The 20,041-nt window shown below is 42.0% G+C and overlaps 1 protein-coding gene across 1 annotated transcript in view; it reads right to left on the bottom strand.

Annotated features, from left to right (window-relative positions):
• LOC124615662 (protein madd-4) overlaps nt 1-20,041 on the bottom strand; it is a 514,315-nt gene that overhangs the window by 206,617 nt on the left and 287,657 nt on the right. The window contains exon 14 of the mRNA XM_047143690.1: nt 16,428-16,768. Within this exon, the coding sequence (XP_046999646.1) occupies nt 16,428-16,768 (341 nt within the window). The remainder of the gene's footprint in view (nt 1-16,427; nt 16,769-20,041) is intronic.

Below are 20,041 nucleotides of genomic sequence, written 5' to 3' on the forward strand. Positions count from 1 at the left end.
ATGATATATCATGCTTGAAATAGTGACTAACTCAGTCGTGTGTGTGAGTTGCGTTTGCATGAGTGTGTGTGTGCGTGTGTGTGTGTGTGTGTGTGTCTATTGTTGACAAAGGCCATTGGCCGAAAGCTTTAAGTGTGAAACTCTTTTTATTGTGCCTATGTGTGACTCAGCATCTCCGCTATATGCTGAGCAGCAACTTTCTTTCTCATAATATTGTTATATTCCATCCTCGATTTTCCATTGTCTGATTTCAGCCACAAATTTGGTATAGAATCTGATTGGGATTCCACTGGGCTCTGCAGCTTTCCTCATTTTTAATGATTTTGTATGTTTCTTGATGGCAATGACACTAATACCTATTTCATACATCTTTGAAGTGGTACAAGAATTAAACTGGGGCAATACTCCTGGATTTTCCTGTGTAAAGGAACAATTGAAAATGGAGTTCAGTATTACTGTTTTTGTTTTGCTGCCCTCGATCTTAGGTCCTATCTCATTCATGAGTGTCTGAAATTAACAGCCTTTACATATGACCAGAATTTCTTTGGCTTTTGTGAGAAATTTATCAATAATATTCTGCTACGTTAGTGATAGAAGGTTTCAGGCATTTCTGTCTTGCCAGCTAAACACGTTTTATTTAGCATCTCTCTATCTACAGCCCTATGCTTCATCTTACATCTATAATGCAGTAGGTTCTTTACAAGTTTCTTTACAGTGAGTGTATACTGTGGAGCTTCCCTCCTAGCATGAACTGTTTTACTAGGTAGACATCTACCTAGTGCTTGAGCAACTACAAGAAAACTTGAGCCACAGTTCTTCTGTAAGCTCCTTCTCAGAGGTAGATGTTCTGAGCTCCTATTTGAGATGTGACACTACTGCATATTTATCTAATTTTCTGAACATGTAAATCTTTCTACTTGTTTTAGCTGTATTTTGTAGTTTGGTGACAATTACTGCTACAACAGCCTAATGTTTACTGATACCAGCCTCAATGTGATAATCCTCTAACAGGTCAGGTCCATTTGCTGCCATTAGATATAACACACCGTCAAGCGTCACTCCTGCCACTTACAAAGGTGTAATTACCCCAATTGACAGTAGGACAATTACAGTCTCCTCCAAAATGTCCGTAAGATTGGGGAATTTCCATGCTAACAAATTGAGATTTTCACTAATGTCAAAGGGACTTCTATGTATCTGACATCACAGAGCCAGTCCTGGGAATTGACTTCCTTCATGCCAGTCAACTGGATGTTGTGCTAGTCATGCTCACACAGCACAGAACAGAATATCATATGGATGGTGTCATTGCACTCTCCCCATATACAACCCAAAGTGGCACAGCCTGCCCATCAGAACACCACTTCTTTGATGATGCCTACGTGGAGACCCTCCACAACTGCACTCACACAGTAAACAACATCCTTTTGATGCATCATCGAATTCTTGAATGTCAATTGCAGTCACAAAACTATGATATGAGAATTCTCCTCTTACACATTGCATTGAAATCACTACTACATCATTTGAATAGGCACACAACAATCTACGGTCCTTATCTCACAGCAGTTGGTTACATCAAATGGGTCACCAGCCAGCTACACTCATAACGAAGGTGCTGCCCTGCCTCCTTCAACACTGGCCCAATGGGACAACAGTCATGCCCAGCCTAGTAAAGGCAACATATGGTGTTGACAAATAGTGCTTCCGCTACTGCCACCTCCTGCACCCTAGCACCGTTACAAGAGAATGTCTGCCCAGCTGTCACAAACTATGTCACCTCTATCCAGTCAATCTGCAGATCCTGAAGAATGATATTGACACACTGCTCCAAATGGGGATTGTGCGACCGGTGGACTGTCCATAGGCCTCCGGTATCAAACTTGTCCCAAAAAAAGATGGTACCACGAGGCTCTGTGGTGATTACTGGGTTCCTAATTCCAGGACAATTCTTAACATGCAAGATTTTACTCACATACTTGTGTGTGCCACAGAGTTCAACTGTAAGTGGGTGTACCTCCTTATTCCAATGCACCTAGACAACATTGAGAAAATCATCATTATTACCTCATTTGGGTATTCTGAGAACCTGTATATGCCATACAGCTTTAAGAATGCACCCCATATGTGACATCACTGGTGGACTCCTCTTCTGGAATGCATCCCAAATGTGACATCATATGTGAACTCCTCTTACAGCTCCCACACTGCTACACATATTTAGGCAGTGCTTTGGCCTACTGCAATAACCTCAAAGATCATTCAGTTCATTTAGAACAGGTCTTAGCCACTCTCCATGAAGTCAGGTTATCATTAAGAAGGCTAAATCTCAACTTAAACAGTCTGAAGTCATGATCCTAGACCACACCTTGAACACAGAAGGCATCCACCCTATCGTGGAGTGCTTACCTATGGTTCAGACCCTGCCTCTACTGGAGACGTGCCATGTCTTACACATCTTTTCCTTGGCCCACTAAACTTTCACTGCTGCAACCTATCACACATAGTTGCTTCACAGTCACTGTTAACAGATGTGATGGCTGAAAAGGACAAACACAGCAAGAAAAAGTCGAATGGACAGCAAGTATGAAAGAAGCGCTGTGGACCTCAAAACAGTCACTAATCAAGGCAGTCACCCAAGTCCATCCTGACACAAATGCACGACTCAGCCTTACAATGAACACTTGCAACACCATGATGGAGGCTGTTCTGCAGCAAATTGCCAACAATGTACTGCAGCTGATTAGGTTCTGTTGTCTGCCTTCAGTTGCAATCTGCTTACAATCTACATTGCAGACATTTTCATGAGAACATAAAAGGGCACAAGGTAACAGTTCACAACAATCATAAGCCACTCATGGACACTATAAAGAACATGCCTCAAGAAATCAGTCCGTACCATTTCTGCCACCTAGACCTCATTTCACAGTATGTTTGTGGAGCAGACAATGTAATCATAGATCACCTCTCGTACATCAGTGCAATTTCGTTACAATTTGACTATGAACTTATGGCCACAGAGCAAGCCAATGATTCTTCCATCAACAAACTCATAACAGATCAGACAATCAGTCTTTGAATGAAATATCAAGACTTACCCAGTACCAGGCTAACACTGCTGTGTGACGTGTTACAAGATAGAATATGCCCCATAGTGTCACACATTATCAGATGGGAGGTGTCCAACAGAGTACACAACCTGGGCCATCCAGGAATCAGAATAACAACAGGACTGGTAACAGAGAAGTTCGTGTGGCATGGGGTTAAGCGAGATGCTAGACTCAGGGCTGCCTGGCTCGTCAACACAGCAAAACCAGCCGACACGCCCAGCCACAGCCCAGACACTTTCTGACACCCAAAGTAGATTTCAAACAAATTTAGATCGATGCTGTAGGACCTCTTCCTCAATTGGAAGGTTTCTGGTACTCGCTTTTGGCCATTGACAGAACATCAAGATGGGTTGAGGTGATACCCATCCACAATATTACAGTGGAAACGAAGGCAGACACACTTACAGAAATGTGGATCATATAATTCAGAATCCAAGAACAAATCACCACAGACGAACTCAACCTACAAACTTGGATTCTCATTAGTTAAAATTTACGTACTGTATTCTCCACTCACAGATGGAATGTAGCCAAAGATCTTTGTTATTCAACATGTATCCTGATTACCAGAGCTTGCATTTGAGGCCCAGAAATGACATTTATGAACAGAGAGACACTGAATTTGCTAACAGTCATTTCAATGCAGTAAACTGCTTACAGACTTTAACCGCTTGTGGAAATAGCGTACCAAGGTCTACTAGAAACACTAATAAATGATGCATGTTGTGGTTATACATGAATACATGAATCATTTTATTGCATAGAGTGAATTTACAGATATTCTGTACAGTTGCAACATCAAGAATGCACTCATTGTCTTTGCTTTCCTCATCCAAAGATTATCTCTCTTGGATGCCAGAGAGATTTTGACCTTCCAGAGCTTTTGATTCCCACAGAGCCTCTGTGGGAAGTACAGAATATTGTGGGTTACATCGACAGTGAGTGATGTGCGAGATCACCAGACAGACTGTAGCTTGGCTAGTGCATGAGTAAGACATGATTGGACCATTCCTCATTGAGCTGAGTGTTGGACAGCTGCCGTATAATGATGGTGAGCTCATTTGAGGCCTTCACCATACATGGGTATTTGTTGTCTGTTGTGGAGGGGGAAGGAGCATGTTGATGAATGGCATACAGATGATATTGCCACATGTGTTGAGGCAGCTTTCTGACGCAGTTATAACACAATTCAGAGGTGAGGTCCAGTGCAGGTGACAGTGACGGCAGATGTGTGAGTGGCTTGGCTGAGTAGGTGGTGGTGGCATCAGCACAGTCTGTTTGCCTTTGTTGGAATTGGATGGTCTGTTGTCTGTGAGGGACATAATGTGGATGTCCTGCAGAACCCAAACAGGTTCGAGCCTTGTGAGCAACACTGTTGTTGGTGTGCAGCACACTAGTACGTCAAACATTTGTTCGCTCCAGGACAGCACTTTGTGAGGCCACGTGTATGTTGGCTGAGGGGATGGACATATGGTGTCATCACGTATCATTATGAACTCACACTGGTGATGGTCCTTATGAATGAAGACTTACTGCTCTGTGTGTGGTGACGGTGGTGGCATGTAAATATTCTGAATATGTTTGTGAACTCAGTTCACCAAAGTCGACAGGCCAGAGTGTGCTGCATCAAACGCAGGCTGTGAGAAGTCTGTGTGAAGGAATACGGTATTGGCGTATAGGACCTCCGCAAGTGACGCATGAATGACATTTTTATATTCTGACCGAATGTCGAAGAGCACCCATGGCAGTGCCTCGGACGAAGACCCACTGTGGCCCGTCAGAGCCTCCTTCATAGTATTGTGCCATCTCTCAACCAGTCTGTTGTTTTTGGGGGTGGTAAGATATGGTGGTTGTGCAAATGATACTGCTCAGGCAGCACAGTGCTGTGAAGAGCGATGACTTGAACTGCTGGTGCTGGTCTGTGGTGATCTGTTCTACCACTCAATGACTCCACTATGCAGTAAATAGTTTTCTTTATTTATGCCATTATTTATTTATGAATGATAACTGTGACACATACACTCACTTGGGCAAAAAAGACCGGATACTAAAGGATGCTTTGATTCTTTTCTCTTCTGATTTTTCCGTAGTCACTGATACACTTCAAACAATACTCCGCTCTAGACATATATACTCAGAAACTTATTTCTCGAGTGATGGTTTATGTTCCGTATCAACGGACTTCTTTTGGCAAAGAATGTTCTCTTTGCTTGTTCTGGTTGCCTCTGATGTCTATCTTGATTCATCTGTTATACATCATTTTGTAATTAACATAAAAGAATTCCTTCACTTCATCATCAATTTTGATGTAAAGTTAGCCACTAACTGAATATCTGCTGCTCCTCAGTACTTTCCTCTTTCATTGGTTTACTTTGAATCAATATTCTGAATACAGTAGTCTGTTCATTTCATTCAATAAGTCCTGTAAATCTTCCACATTTTCTTAGGGGATAGCAATATCATACACTGATGAGCCAAACACAATATGACCACCTGCTAAATAGCATGTTGCTCCACCACTGGAACATAATACAGCAGTGACTTTTCATGACATGGAATCAACAAGACCTTCGTTGGTTTCTGGAGGTATGTGGCACCAGATGTCTATATACTTGTCACTTAGTTCCCATAAACTATGTGCCACTGGTACATGGGCATGGAGCTTGTGCCTGTTAGCATCACAGATTTGTTCCACCATGTTCAGACCAGGTGAATTTGGTGGCTGTAACATCAATGCCAGTTCATTATCATGTTATTCAAACCACTGTAGCATGATTCTAGCCTTGACACAAACCTGTGGAAGAAATCATCACTGTTGGAGAGGACAGCAAGCAAAAGGGATACAAGTGGTCTACAATAATGTTCACACAGTCCACAGCTATCAGCTGTCACAGTGTCTTCAATTACTACCACACGTACCATGGAACCTCCCCCCCCCCCCCCCCCCCCCCCACAATAACATCATATTGCCACCACCAGTCTGCGCTCACTACATGATGCACGTGTTTCGAGCACACATTCACCTGGATGACAGTGTATCCGGATATGACCATTGACCTGGTGTAGTAACAGAAATGACTGATCCAACTATCCAACTAGGCAATAGATTTCCATTGAACCACAGTCCAATCTTGATGATCCCATGCTCACTGCAATTTTAACTGACAGTGTCATTTGCTGTGGAGCCACATGTTCAACACTGTACATTGAATGGTGTGCTCTGAAAGACTTGTGCCTGCACCAGAATTGTATGCTCTTTCCCAGGCTCCAGGCCATAGAATCTGCTCTTTCTGAATCAATGGATTTCCCTATTGTGGACTGTATCATTTGCTGAACTGGTTCCTCATTTGTCTCTGTTCTACTTATATTTATTTTTTACCATGTCATCTGCCCACAATACCACCAAGTGATGTCCAGTCTCTCAGTGGGCATTGGTCATAATTTATCTGAGGATTTGAAACATCTTGTCTCACTTTACATTGTCAAACATTTTTTTTACGCTGACAAACCCTATGAAAGTGCCTTGACTTTTCTTCTATTACCTATAATTTCTTCACACTTACTTTTCTGTTATCTGTATCTGATTGTCCAACATCTTTGATTACCTGTTTTACGGATGCCCATTCTCCATCAACTGCAGGAAATACTGTGATATTCATTATCACACTATTTACAGCCTCAGGTAACTATGAATACACTTCGTCACTCCTCAATACACCAGTATCCCACTTCCTTTTAAACTGATGCTTCCTGGTAATTCTCTTAAATTTCAGCCTACTCTTCATCATTACTAAATTATGATCTGAGTCTATATTTGCACAGGAGTACGCCTTAAAATTCAATACCAAATTTTGGATTCTCTGTCTAACTATGATGTAATCTCATAGTTATAGAAGGAGAAAATGGTAAAGGTCTGAGAATAGCATTTCTAATGAATCCAAATAAAGTGACAACATGCCCTGGATACAAATGAAATGTGTCACATATTTATGGCTTACTCTACCAACTTTTCCCTGAAATTTCCAGTTTTTTTCAAGCTGAATTTCAAAATTTCTATGAACCACTTTTTTGTATGCAAGAGCAAGTTTTTCTTTACAATCTTTCACAACTGCAAATGAAACTTTTTGAGCTACACAGTAGCTTGTTAGTCATTATTTGAAGTTCGGCTAGAATTAAAAACAAATTATATACAAAACTCCAGATATAATGTTCAACAGTGGTACTTAGAGAATCAAACCGGTGAAAAAATAAAGTTGCAGCACATTTGGCTAAAAGAAGGGATTGGCTGATAGGTCACATCCAATGAACTTCTTCACCTTTGCTTACATGACTCCACAAGTGCCTGTTTCTGAAGCGGAACCTCAGAGTGGTTTGTTACAAATTGACTCAGTACATTTATTTTCATGAATGAATAGTTCAGGTCCTCCCTGAGTTTCTCAGAATTATCCATGTCTTTCAGAATTATCCAAGATTTCCCTAACTTTACCCACAAATTCATTTTACCTCAGAGTTATTTCTGATTTTCCAGGTAAGTTATCCTGTGTGAGCCTGTAAAGTAAAGATAACACAGCAAAATATGTAAAATACGGGAAAAGCAACCACTAACCTATAGAGGACTGGTGTGTGGCACAGAAAAATGTTAAAAAATTAGCTCTTGGGCTCTTACTCTTCTTCTGGTAAGAGTACATGCATTCACATACACTATCACACAGACACACAAACATACATGCTTGCAATAACAGCAAGACTGGTTGTTGAACATGTCACAGACAGGCACAACAAAAAAGGACACCAGAAATATTTTCAGCTTTTGGACAAAGTCTTTCTTCAACAGTAGCACTCTCACAAATTTACACAACAACTCACACATACCGGGTCACTGTCTTTGGGCACTAAGGCCCAGCTGCAACTGCATCTGATGTGAGTAGCAATATAGCTGGGGTCGGTAGTGAGGGTAAGGAGGAGGCATTGGGTGGGGAGGGGGAGGTATAGCTGGGAAGGGCTGAGGAAGATACTTTTGCACTCTGTGGGAGTGTAGAAGGACAAGGTGAGGACAGATAGGGTTGCTTGGAGCAGCATCAGGAGGCTGTGCAAAGGGGAAGGGACGGGTGAGGTGGTGGGGGAAGGGGCGGGGGGGGGGGGGGGGGGGGGGGGTGGCGAGGAGGGAGAGAAAATGGGGGAAGAAAAGAAGTAGAAAAGATCTAGACTACCACTCACTTGGAAATCCCAAATTTGTACCTGCCAAATTCCGGGCTGAAATCATTGCCCTCCAGGAAAAAAAAAAAAAAAAAAAAAAAAAAAAAAAAAAAAAAAAAAAAAAAAAAAAAAAAAAAAAAAACTGCATTTCCTCATGGGCACCAAACCCTGCCTTGCAGACTTGCTACATTTAGCACGCCCTCCAAAACTCCCTCCCATCACCCTACAGAATCCAGAGCCTCAACAGTCCCATAACACAGTTACTGGGCTGTCCTCCAAAAGCCACAGAACTATAAAAGTATCAGTCCTTTCCAAAGACCTTACCTTTTGCTCTAATCCAAAATTCAGTCACCTGGCTTGTTAAGGACTTTCTCTCTTTCTACCGGTCCCTACAGTGGAAACACTACTTCACCATTATCCCTACCAATCAGACTCTATCCAAAACCAATATTGAATGTTGCCTGACTCAGTTTATTTCTCCATCTAACCATGACCCACTCTCTCAGCCTCCAAATCCCCTCTTGCTAACATTCCACAATTTTAATCTCAAACCTTGCCTCACCATCATTCCCAAAATGGCTTAACATGGCAACCAAGCTCAGATCCACAAAAGAAACAAAAATCCACCACCTAAAAACTGATTCTGCTTGTATAATTCTACTTCCAACAAAGGCTCTACCACTATAGTCATGAACCGCAGGGATTACCTGGTGGAACGATTTCATCAACTGTTAACCTCTATGATTATGAACTGCAGGCATTACCTGGTGAAATGACTCTGCCAGCAGTCAGATATGTCCACCTACAAACTATTCCACATTGAACCCATTCCAGAAATCCACCAGGTTCTCCCGTCCCTGTTCAAATCCTTAGATCGACCCCGGAACCATTGCCCTGAGTCTCTCTCTCTCTCTCTCTCTCTCTCTCTCTCTCTCTCTCTCTCTCTCTCTCAGTCCATAAACTCAACCACCTCGGAACCACCATTGTGGTTGATTCCTACGGTCCCACAGAGGGAATTGCTGCTCTTGTGAACCCACCCTTCAGTCTACCCATAACTTATTCTCCTATATAAAAGACACCAACTATTTCCTCCACTGACTCTCCATAGTTCCTGTTCCTTTACGACCTGATGCTCATCACTGCCAATGTCATCTCCATCTATGCTAACATCTTCAATGCCCATGGCCTTGCCGCTGCTGAACACTCCCTCTCCCAACCCTCAGCAGACTAAAAGTCTACAACCTCTTTCCTGGTCATCATGAGCAACTACATCCCTGTGGCAACCGTGATGCAAAAAAAAACAAGAACAGATCAGATATGCTCACAGTCAGTACAAGCTAACTGCATCAGGTATCCACTGTTGTGCACACTTACTAATAGGCAAAATTCTGGCAACACATGTCGCATACGCAGGTGCAGGTTAGTAAAAAGTAACACACAATGTGAGCTGGGCTACAGTACTGTGCAGACACTTATTCAGGGGGCCAATTCTGTAAGCCACAGATCATGTAGGTCGAGCTCCCCACCAATGCATTCAGAAGTTTGTTTGGCACTCTCCGTTCATATTCATTTCCGTTTCATCACATCTGCAAAGTGCACGGCACTCCCATGATTGTGATGAAAGTTAACTTTGTTTCAGTCACACATCCATTGTTCTCCAGCTGTCATGCAATCAGTCGACACACTCTTCACTGAGGGGCATCTATACACTTCGCGACAGTGTTGATATGGAACTATTGTTCAAACATGTTTACAACTTTAGCCAGGTAATAGACACTACAATCAGAATTTATTTTATGAAGTGTTCATTTACTCATTTGTGCTGAATAAATTAGTTTAAAGCAACCATGTACTTTATGGGTTCCTGTCACCAGTCCATCACTATAACCTACATTCTGAACATAGTGCATGGGAGAGACAGTGAAACTGGCTCACCGCACAATTGACATGTAAATGGTGATACATACTCATTCCACTTCTCCTTGAAGTCACACTTACAAACAAATCCATAGTTCAGCAATGGACACCAGCAGGGTACCATCCTCTGTTGTTCTATTCATGGGCCGTCTCAAGGAATCCTTCCTCATCACCCAGAATCCCCAATCCGTAACCTGGTTCAGATTCATTGATGACATCTTCATGATCGGGACTGAGGATGAAGACATCCTATCCAAACTCCTCCAGAACCTAAACAACTCCCACCATGCTCTCCACCTAGTCCTCTGCAACCCAACAAGCCACTTTCTTTGATGTTGACTTCTACCTCAAGGATGGTTACATCAGTATCTCTTTTTACTTCAAACCTACCAACCACCAACAATTCCTCCACTTCGACAGATGCCACTCATTCTGCACCAAGGAGTCCCTTGCATAAAGCCCCTCTCCAAAGATGCCAAGTGTCTCACTGAGATCTTCATAGACCCAAATTACCCTCCCAACCTTGTCCAGAAGCAAATCCCTCTTCCGTTGTCTCTCCAGTTGTCTACCACCTCCCATGTGCCCACTGTCTGGCCACAAAGGAGCGCTCCCATCATGACTCAGTACCACCCATGACTGGAATAACTGCGCAACACACTGTGCCAGGGTTTCAACAGCCTCTCATAATGCCCTGAAAACAGGAATATCCCTCCCATGCTGATATTCCATTGTTCACCAAACCTTGCAATTACTTTGTCCATCCCTACTCCCAATCCCTTGCCTCATAGTTCATATCCCTGGAACACACCTAGCTCCAAGACCTATCCCAAAAATCCTCCCACCACCATCTACAGCAATCTGATGACAGGCATCTCCTCTCTCATCACTGGGAAGTTTACCTGTGAAAGCAGTCCTGTGATCTATAAACTAAGCTGTAAACACTGTGTCATAGTCAATGTGGGCATGACTACAACCAAGCTGTCTGTCTGCATGAATGGACACCACCAAACTGTGGCCAAGAGACAGCTGAACCACCACATTACTGAAAGTATTGCCCATCATGAGTTGCTTAATTTTAATGAGTGCTTCACAGCCTGTGTCATCTGGATTCTTCCCAAAAAAACTACTTTTCCAGAATGAAATTTTCACTCTGCAGCAGAGTGTGCATGCTGATTTGAAACTTCCTGACAGATTAAAACTGTGTGCCGAACCGAGACTAGAACTCGGAATGTTTGCCTCTCACAGGGAAATGCTCCACCAACTGAGCTACCCAAGCACAACTCATGACTTCCCCACAATTTTACTTCCAACAGTACTTTGTGTCCTACCTTCCAAATTTCACAGAAGTTCTCCTGGTAGAAGTGAAATTGTGGGGACAGGTCATAGTCATACTTGGGTAGCTCAGTTGGTAGAGCACTTGCCTGAGAAAGGCAAAGGTCCCGGGTCAAGTCTCAGTCTGGGCACACAGTTGGCAAATGTCCTGAGTCGAGTCACAGTCTGGCACAGTTTTAATCTGCCAGGAAGTTTCAAATCAGCACACACTCTGCTGCAGAGTGAAAATTTCATTCTGGAAACATCCCCCAGCCTGCGGCTAACCCATGTCTCCACAATATCCTTTCTTCCGGTATTTACTAGTCCTGCAAGTTTTGCAGAACTTCTGTGAAGTTTGGAAGGTAGGAGATGAGGTACTGGCAGAAGTAAAACTGTGGGGATGGGTTGTGAGTCGTGCTTGGGTAGCTCAGTTGGTAGAGCAATTGCCCATGAAAGGCAAAGATCCGGAGTTTGAGTCTCAGTTTGGCATACAGTTTTAATCTGCCAGGAAGTTTCAAAACTTCTTTATCTGAACCGAAAGTGTGGCAACCGTCCCTACAACGTAATTTTGTCCCTGTAACCTCCCTGGGTACAACCTTCATTATCTCCTGTCCTCCTCCTGCCTATCCCCTTCCCGCTCCCATTCCAGGAATCACATGGCTTTTATCCTGCCAATGTACCCACAAGTCCTTTCCTCACCTTCTTCCATCCATTCCCCCCCCCCCCCCCCCCCTCACTACCCATCACAGCTAGAGTGCTGCTCATTTCACATGCAGTCGTAGTCACAGTCATACCTTAGTGCCTGGAGACAGTGGTCATGTGTGTGTGTGGGTGCTGCTCCTGAAGGATGAGTTTGTTTGAAAACTGAAAATATTTCTAGTGTTCTCTTTCATTGTGCTTGTTTGTGACACAACACCTCCTCTATGTGCTCAGAAGCAATCCTTCGTTTCCATGTAGATGTCAATTTGAATCCATATTTTAGTGAAAATAAATAACCTTATCAACCACAGAAATGAATAATAAGCATAATACTAATGAAGAGACACAGCCATTTTGCATGTAGTCAAATGGATAATGAACTGAAATGAGTAAGGATGCTTGATGATCTTGTTTCTTTTTTTTTTTTTCTTTTTTTTTCCCCATCAGTATGTAATTAAGATGTGAAACATGTATATGAAACAACTACCACATCTCAGTACATATGTCTGCTCATGATGTTGCTAGTAACAATGCATCTTATGCAGCTGAATTGTTAGAGGACCATGAAGATAAGAAGATAAAAGAAATTATGGTGCATACTGAGGCATAAGACAGTCATTTTTCCTTGCTCTATTCGCAAGTGGAACAGGAAAGGAAATAAATGACCATTACTGGTACAGGGTACCCTCTGCCGTGCACTGCACAGTGGCTTGCGGAGTATGTATGTAGATGTAGATTGTTTTAAATTTTGTGATCAGAGTTTTATAACCTTTGTAACATCACTTGCTGGTATATGCTGTTGTGAATGACAGTTTTATATATGTGGTAGATTTAATAAAATTCTGAAAAATTATGAGATTTATGTAATCAGACAATGGAAAATCCAGGATGGAATGTACCAGAGAAGGAAAGTTGCCACTCACCATATAGCGGAGATGCTGAAATGAATCGCGATAGGCACAACAAAAAGATCGGAGTCCGGTCACTAACATCACCTATACAATCAAAGGCAGGGCTACCTGTGAAACCAGTCATGTGATTTACAAGCTAAGCTGCAACCACTGTGCTGCATTCTATGTAGGCATGACAACCAACAAGCTGTCTGTCAGTATGAATGGCCACCAACAAACTGTGGCCAAAAAACAAGTGGACCAACTTGTAGCGGAACATGCTGCCAAACACGATATCCCTCATCTCAATGACTGCTTCACAGCCTGTGCCACATGGATCCTTCCCACCAACGCCAGCTTTTCTGAATTGTGCAAATGGGAACTTTCCCTGCAATACACCCTACGTTCCTGTAACCCTACTGGCCTCAACCTTCGTTAGTCACTGTCCTCACCCATCCAGCCCCTCACTGTTCCCATTCTAGCACTACACAGCCGTCATTTCACCACCACACCCAGTCTTTTAATTTCTTTTTATTTCTCTCCTTTCTGCTACTTATCCCTCCTCCTCCACACCTTCTCTCCTGCCCTCTGTCTAGATTAGATTAGATTAGATTAATACTAGTTCCATGGATCATGAATACGATATTTCGTAATGATGTGGAACGAGTCGAATTTTCCAATACATGACATAATTAGGTTAATTTAACAACATACTTAAGTTAATATAACTACTTTATTTTTTGTGTTTTTTTGTTTTTCTTTATTTTTTATTTTTATTTTTTTTTAATATTTTTGTTTTGGTTTTTTCTTTTTTTTCTTAATTTATATCTAAAAATTCCTCTATGGAGTAGAAGGAGTTGTCATTCAGAAATTCTTTTAATTTCTTCTTAAATACTTGTTGGTTATCTGTCAGACTTTTGATACTATTTGGTAAGTGACCAAAGACTTCAGTGCCAGTATAATTCACCCCTTTCTGTGCCAAAGTTAGATTTAATCTTGAATAGTGAAGATCGTCCTTTCTCCTAGTATTGTAGTTATGCACACTGCTATTACTTTTGAATTGGGTTTGGTTGTTAATAACAAATTTCATAAGAGAGTATATATACTGAGAAGCTACTGTGAATATCCCTAGATCCTTAAATAAATGTCTGCATGATGATCTTGGGTGGACTCCAGCTATTATTCTGATTACACGCTTTTGTGCAATAAATACTTTATTCCTCAGTGATGAATTACCCCAAAATATGATGCCATATGAAAGCAATGAGTGAAAATAGGCGTAGTAAGCTAATTTACTAAGATGTTTATCACCAAAATTTGCAATGACCCTTATTGCATAAGTAGCTGAACTCAAACGTTTCAGCAGATCATCAATGTGTTTCTTCCAATTTAATCTCTCATCAATGGACATACCTAAAAATTTGGAATATTCTACCTTAGCTATATGCTTCTGATTAAGGTCTATATTTATTAATGGCGTCATACCATTCACTGTACGGAACTGTATGTACTGTGTCTTATCAAAATTCAGTGAGAGTCCGTTTACAAGGAACCACTTAGTAATTTTCTGAAAGACAGTATTGACAATTTCATCAGTTAATTCTTGTTTCTCACGTGTGATTACTATACTTGTATCATCAGCAAAGAGAACTAACTTTGCCTCTTCATGAATATAGAATGGCAAGTCATTAATATATAATAAGAACAACAAAGGACCCAAGACTGACCCTTGTGGAACCCCATTCTTGATAGTTCCCCAGTTTGAGGAATGTGCTGATCTTTGCATGTTATGAGAACTACTTATTTCAACTTTCTGCACTCTTCCAGTTAGGTACGAATTAAACCATTTGTGCACTGTCCCACTCATGCCACAATACTTCAGCTTGTCTAGCAGAATTTCATGATTTACACAATCAAAAGCCTTTGAGAGATCACAAAAAATCCCAATGGGTGGTGTTCGGTTATTCAGATCATTCAAAATTTGACTGGTGAAAGCATATATGGTATTTTCTGTTGAAAAACCTTTCTGGAAACCAAACTGACATTTTGTTAGTACTTCATTTTTACAGATATGTGAAGCTACTCTTGAATACATTACTTTCTCAAAAATTTTGGATAAAGCTGTTAGAAGGGAGATTGGACGGTAATTGTTGACATCAGATCTATCCCCCTTTTTATGCAAAGGTATAACAATAGCATATTTCAGTCTATCAGGGAAAATGCCCTGTTCCAGAGAGCTATTACACAGGTGGCTGAGAATCTTACTTATCTGTTGAGAACAAGCTTTTAGTATTTTGCTGGAAATGCCATCAATTCCATGTGAGTTTTTGCTTTTAAGCAAGTTTATTATTTTCCTAATTTCAGAGGGAGAAGTGGGTGAGATTTCAATTGTATCAAATTGCATAGGTATGGCCTCTTCCATTAACAGTCTAGCATCTTCTAATGAACACCTGGATCCTACTATATCCACAACATTTAGAAAATGATTATTAAAAATATTTTCAACTTCTGACTTTTTGTTCGTAAAGTTTTCATTCAATTTGATGGTAATACTGTCTTCCTCTGCTCTTGGTTGACCTGTTTCTCTTTTAATAATATTCCAAATTGTTTTAATTTTATTATCAGAGTTGCTGATTTCAGACATGATACACATACTCCTGGATTTTTTAATAACTTTTCTTAATATAACACAGTATATTTTATAAATTTTGATAGTTTCTGGGTCACTACTCTTTCTTGCTGTCAGATACAGTTCCCTTTTCTGGTTACAAGATATTTTTATACCCTTAGTAAGCCAAAGTACAACACTTCACTGTCCGCTACTCCCACCATACTATACCTCCCCCTCCCCACCCCAGCCTCCTCCTTACTCCCACCCAGTTGCCACTCCCATTATGCACTGGTGTTGCTGCTCGCAGTGTGGTTTCAGCTCTCTGCAGATGTGTGTGTGTGTGTGTGTGTGTGTGTGTGTGTGTGTGTGTGTGTGTGTGTGTGTGCGTGTGTGTGTATGTGTGTCTACTGCTGACAAAGACCTTTATGGCCGAAAGCTACAATTGTGTTAATCTTTTTGTTGTGCCTATTGTGACTCAGCATCTCCGCTATATGGTAAGTAGCAACTTTCCTTCTCTGGTATTGAGATTTATGTAAATTTTGTTTGTTAATTCAGCCAAACACCACAGTAAGAGACAGGTAGAATATAAAATGCAAATGAGTTTATAACTTTTTTTTTTTTTTTAAATATGAAAGTTTGTCATAACGCATATGAGAGAAAATTACATAGATTACAACCAAGAAGCTTACTCACCTTAGACCATGGTTTTGTGTGCCACTTCACTGGGCAGTCTAAGACATTGCAGTATTGCCTGTCTGGAGGAGGTGGTTGTGGGCACATGTTGTTAGGCACTATCACAGTGTTTCCTCCACCTCTTGTGACTTCATGTATGCACATAACTTCTCTTGTCCTTATTCCAATGCCACATGGCTTTGAACAAGGCTGAAAGTCAGAATAGTTCCACCGTGGAGGACAAGGGTGATCATTACATGTTCGTATCAGTACTTCTGGTCTGGTTTCTTTGTCACACAAATACGGACTCACTGTCTTTTGATTGTTGTCTTGTACACAGGATATCAAGGATTCTTGGACACCTGGGAAAATACAGAGATGACAACAAAAACTATCAAAAGACTTTTTGTGAAAAATACTTACAAAATATGCCAAAACAAGGTAAATTATAAACCTCACTAAAGTCTCCTTGAAAATCAAAGTTTTTTCTTTTAATTAGTATTTTAACATATGTATTATACATTAAAACAAAACTGTATATTAAAACAAAAATATTCTGTTGTGTTATATGATATTTATAACTAGAACTTTCCTCTATCTCCATATTAAAGATGACAATGACAATACCCCTGCTTTCTTCTAAGCTATTCTCAAATGGAAAATGAACAGTTGCCTATCATACAGAATTAAAGCACTTATAACATATAGACTGCAGTGGCCACATTAAAAACAAATTGTAAACTATATTAATGATAACTCAATAATGTAGGAAAAGACAGATTGCTACTTACACAAAGAAGACAGTAAAGTTCAGACAGGCATAAGGAAAAGACACTTACACAAAGCTTTTGGCCACAGCCTTCATCAGTGAAAGAGAGACATACAGCATTCACACAAATAAGCAAGCACACCTCATTCACACGTGGTGACTGCCAGGGTAGGAAGAGAGATGAATGCTGTCTGGTGGAGTGTGCAGGGACTAGACTGCCAACAGGTGCAGTGTCAGGAGGTTGAGGCAGGAAAGTGGGAAAAAAAGTAGCAAGAAAGGAGAGGACCAGGGAGATACAAGCAGATGCGTTGGCAGACAGCTGCAAATAAAAAGGGTGGGAAATGAGGAGATGATAAGATAGAGGGTGTGGGGGTACATTACTGTAGGTTGAGGCTGGGAGAATTACAGGAGTGGAGAATGTGTTGCAAGGATAACTCCTATTTGAACAGTTCAGAAAAGCCACCAATCACTAACAGTACCTGCATTTTGACAGCTGTCATCCCTTTCACACCAAAAAATCTCTCACATTCAGCCTGGCCACCCAGTGACAGCATATCTGCGGTGACAAAAACTCCTCTACTCAGTATGCTGAGGGTCTCACCAAGGACTTCACAGACAGGCTCTACCCCCAGACCTAGTCAGCAAATAGATCTCCCATGCCATTTCCCCTCATATCCCCAATACTTGTACCATCCCCAAGAACCAGCCAATAGTGTCCCCTTCATCATCCAGTACCATCCTAGACTGGAACAACTGAACAACATCCTTCACCAGGGCTTTGATTACCTATCATCATGCTCTGAAATGAGTGACTGCCTATGCGAGATACTTCTCACCCCTTCTAAAGGAGTGTTCTGACTCCCACACAACCTCCACAATATCCTAGTCCTCCCTATGCCACTCCCAGTCTCAACCCCTTGCCTCAAGGATCATACGCATGTGGAAGATCCAGATGAAATACCTGACCAATCCACCCACACAGCACTTCCTATTCCAGTCCAGTCACAGGTTTATCCTATCCCATAATGCACCAGGCCACCTGTGGAAGCAGCACATCATTTACCACCTCTGTTGCCAACTAGCCACTGCCAACCTGGGGTCCAGAGCAAAATAACACACTTGATTTCAATGGTTGCTTCACTACTTGAACCATCTGGATCCTTCCCTCCCCCACCAGCTTTCCTGAACTGCGCAGATGGGAGTTATCCTTAAACACATTCTCTGCTCCTGTAATTATCCCGGCCTCAACCTATGATAACATACTGTACCCACACCCTCAAATCAACAACTTCCACCCCCTCTGTCCTATCGTCTCCTCATTTTCCACCCTGTTTATTAGAAGCCCTATGCCAATGCATCTGCCCGTCTTTCCCTGCACCTCTCCTTTTTTGCTCCTTTTTCCCCACCTCCCTGCCCCACAATCACCTTACGTTGCACCTGTTGGCACCCTAGTCCTTGCACACTCCACCAGCTAGCTTTCACCTCTTTTCCCACCCATACACTACGAACCCTTCCCCTTTCCTGCCTCCTCCTGACTGCGGCTTGTATCCCACATGATAGTTGCATTCCAGACTGTAATTGTAAGTGTCTTTTAATTGCGCCTGTCTGCAACTTGACGTGTCTTCTTCACAGTAAGTAGCAATCTGTCTTTTCCTACACTGTTGATATTCCTACCTGGAGCTTCCATTGTTTAATGATAACTCAGGTAATTAAAAACATTTAGGTATTGGTGCACAGCTTTGAAATTCACAAATTAAAAAAAAAATCAGTATTACGAAAAGGAGAGACTCACCATATAGTGGAGATGCTGATTGCAGATAGGCATAGCAAAAAGACTGCCAAAAAGTAAGTTTTTAGCCAAAAATGCCTTCATCTGAATTAGACAAAATACATACACACTCACGCAAACACAACTCACACACACATAAACACAGTCTCTGGCTGCAGAGGCCAGACTGGAAGCAGCAGTGCCTGATGGGAGAAGCAATGCAGATGGTGGGGTTAAAGAGGCTGGGGTGGGGAGGGGGAGGGGTAGCAGTGTAGGGGAGGGAGGTGGTAAAGTGCAGCTTGTTGGAGCATTAAGTGATGAGGTGGAGTGAATGTAGAGCAAATAGGTGCCGTCAGGAGGTGAGATGGAGAGTGGAGAAGTGGTTGGGGGTGGGGGCAGTGGAAAAGGAGAAAAGTAGAAAGGCTGTGGGTCCATTAGTGGACTAGAGACCATGTATTGCTGGGATGAGAACAGGAAAGGGGATACATGGTAACGGACAATGACTAATGAAAGTTGAGACCAGGAGGGTTACGGGAACATAGGACATATTGCAGGGAGAGTACCCACCTGTGCAACTCAGAAAAGCTGGTGTCGGTAGGTTCAGTGGATGGCAGTATACCACTGTGGAAGTGTTGGGAAGGATACTCCACATTTCAGTGCACCATGAGAAACCCTGGCAGAGAATGTGATTCAGTTGCTCCAGTCTTGGGTGGCATGGAGTCATGAGGGGAACACTCCTCTGTGGCAGGAAAATGGGACTTTGGATGGGGAAGGGGGTGACTAGAGAGACAAGGTATGGTAGATCTGGTCCTGTACAAGATTTGGAGGATAATTACTGCCTGTAAAGGCCTCAGTGAGACCTTTGGTATATTTTGAGGACTGTCTGACACTACAGATGCAATGGCCACAGGTGGCTAGGATGTATGGAAGGGGTGACAGCTGTCAAAGTGGAGATATTGCTGGTGGTTGGTAGGTTTGGTGTAGATGGAGGTACTGATGTAAGCATCTTTGAGGTGGAGATCAGCATTGAGGAAGGTGGTTTGTTGGGCTGAGGAGCACCAAGTGAAGCGAATGAGGGAGAAGGTGTGAGGTTCTGGT

The sequence above is a fragment of the Schistocerca americana genome, chromosome 5 (genome assembly GCF_021461395.2).
Source record: "Schistocerca americana isolate TAMUIC-IGC-003095 chromosome 5, iqSchAmer2.1, whole genome shotgun sequence".
Classification (NCBI taxonomy): domain Eukaryota; kingdom Metazoa; phylum Arthropoda; class Insecta; order Orthoptera; family Acrididae; genus Schistocerca; species Schistocerca americana.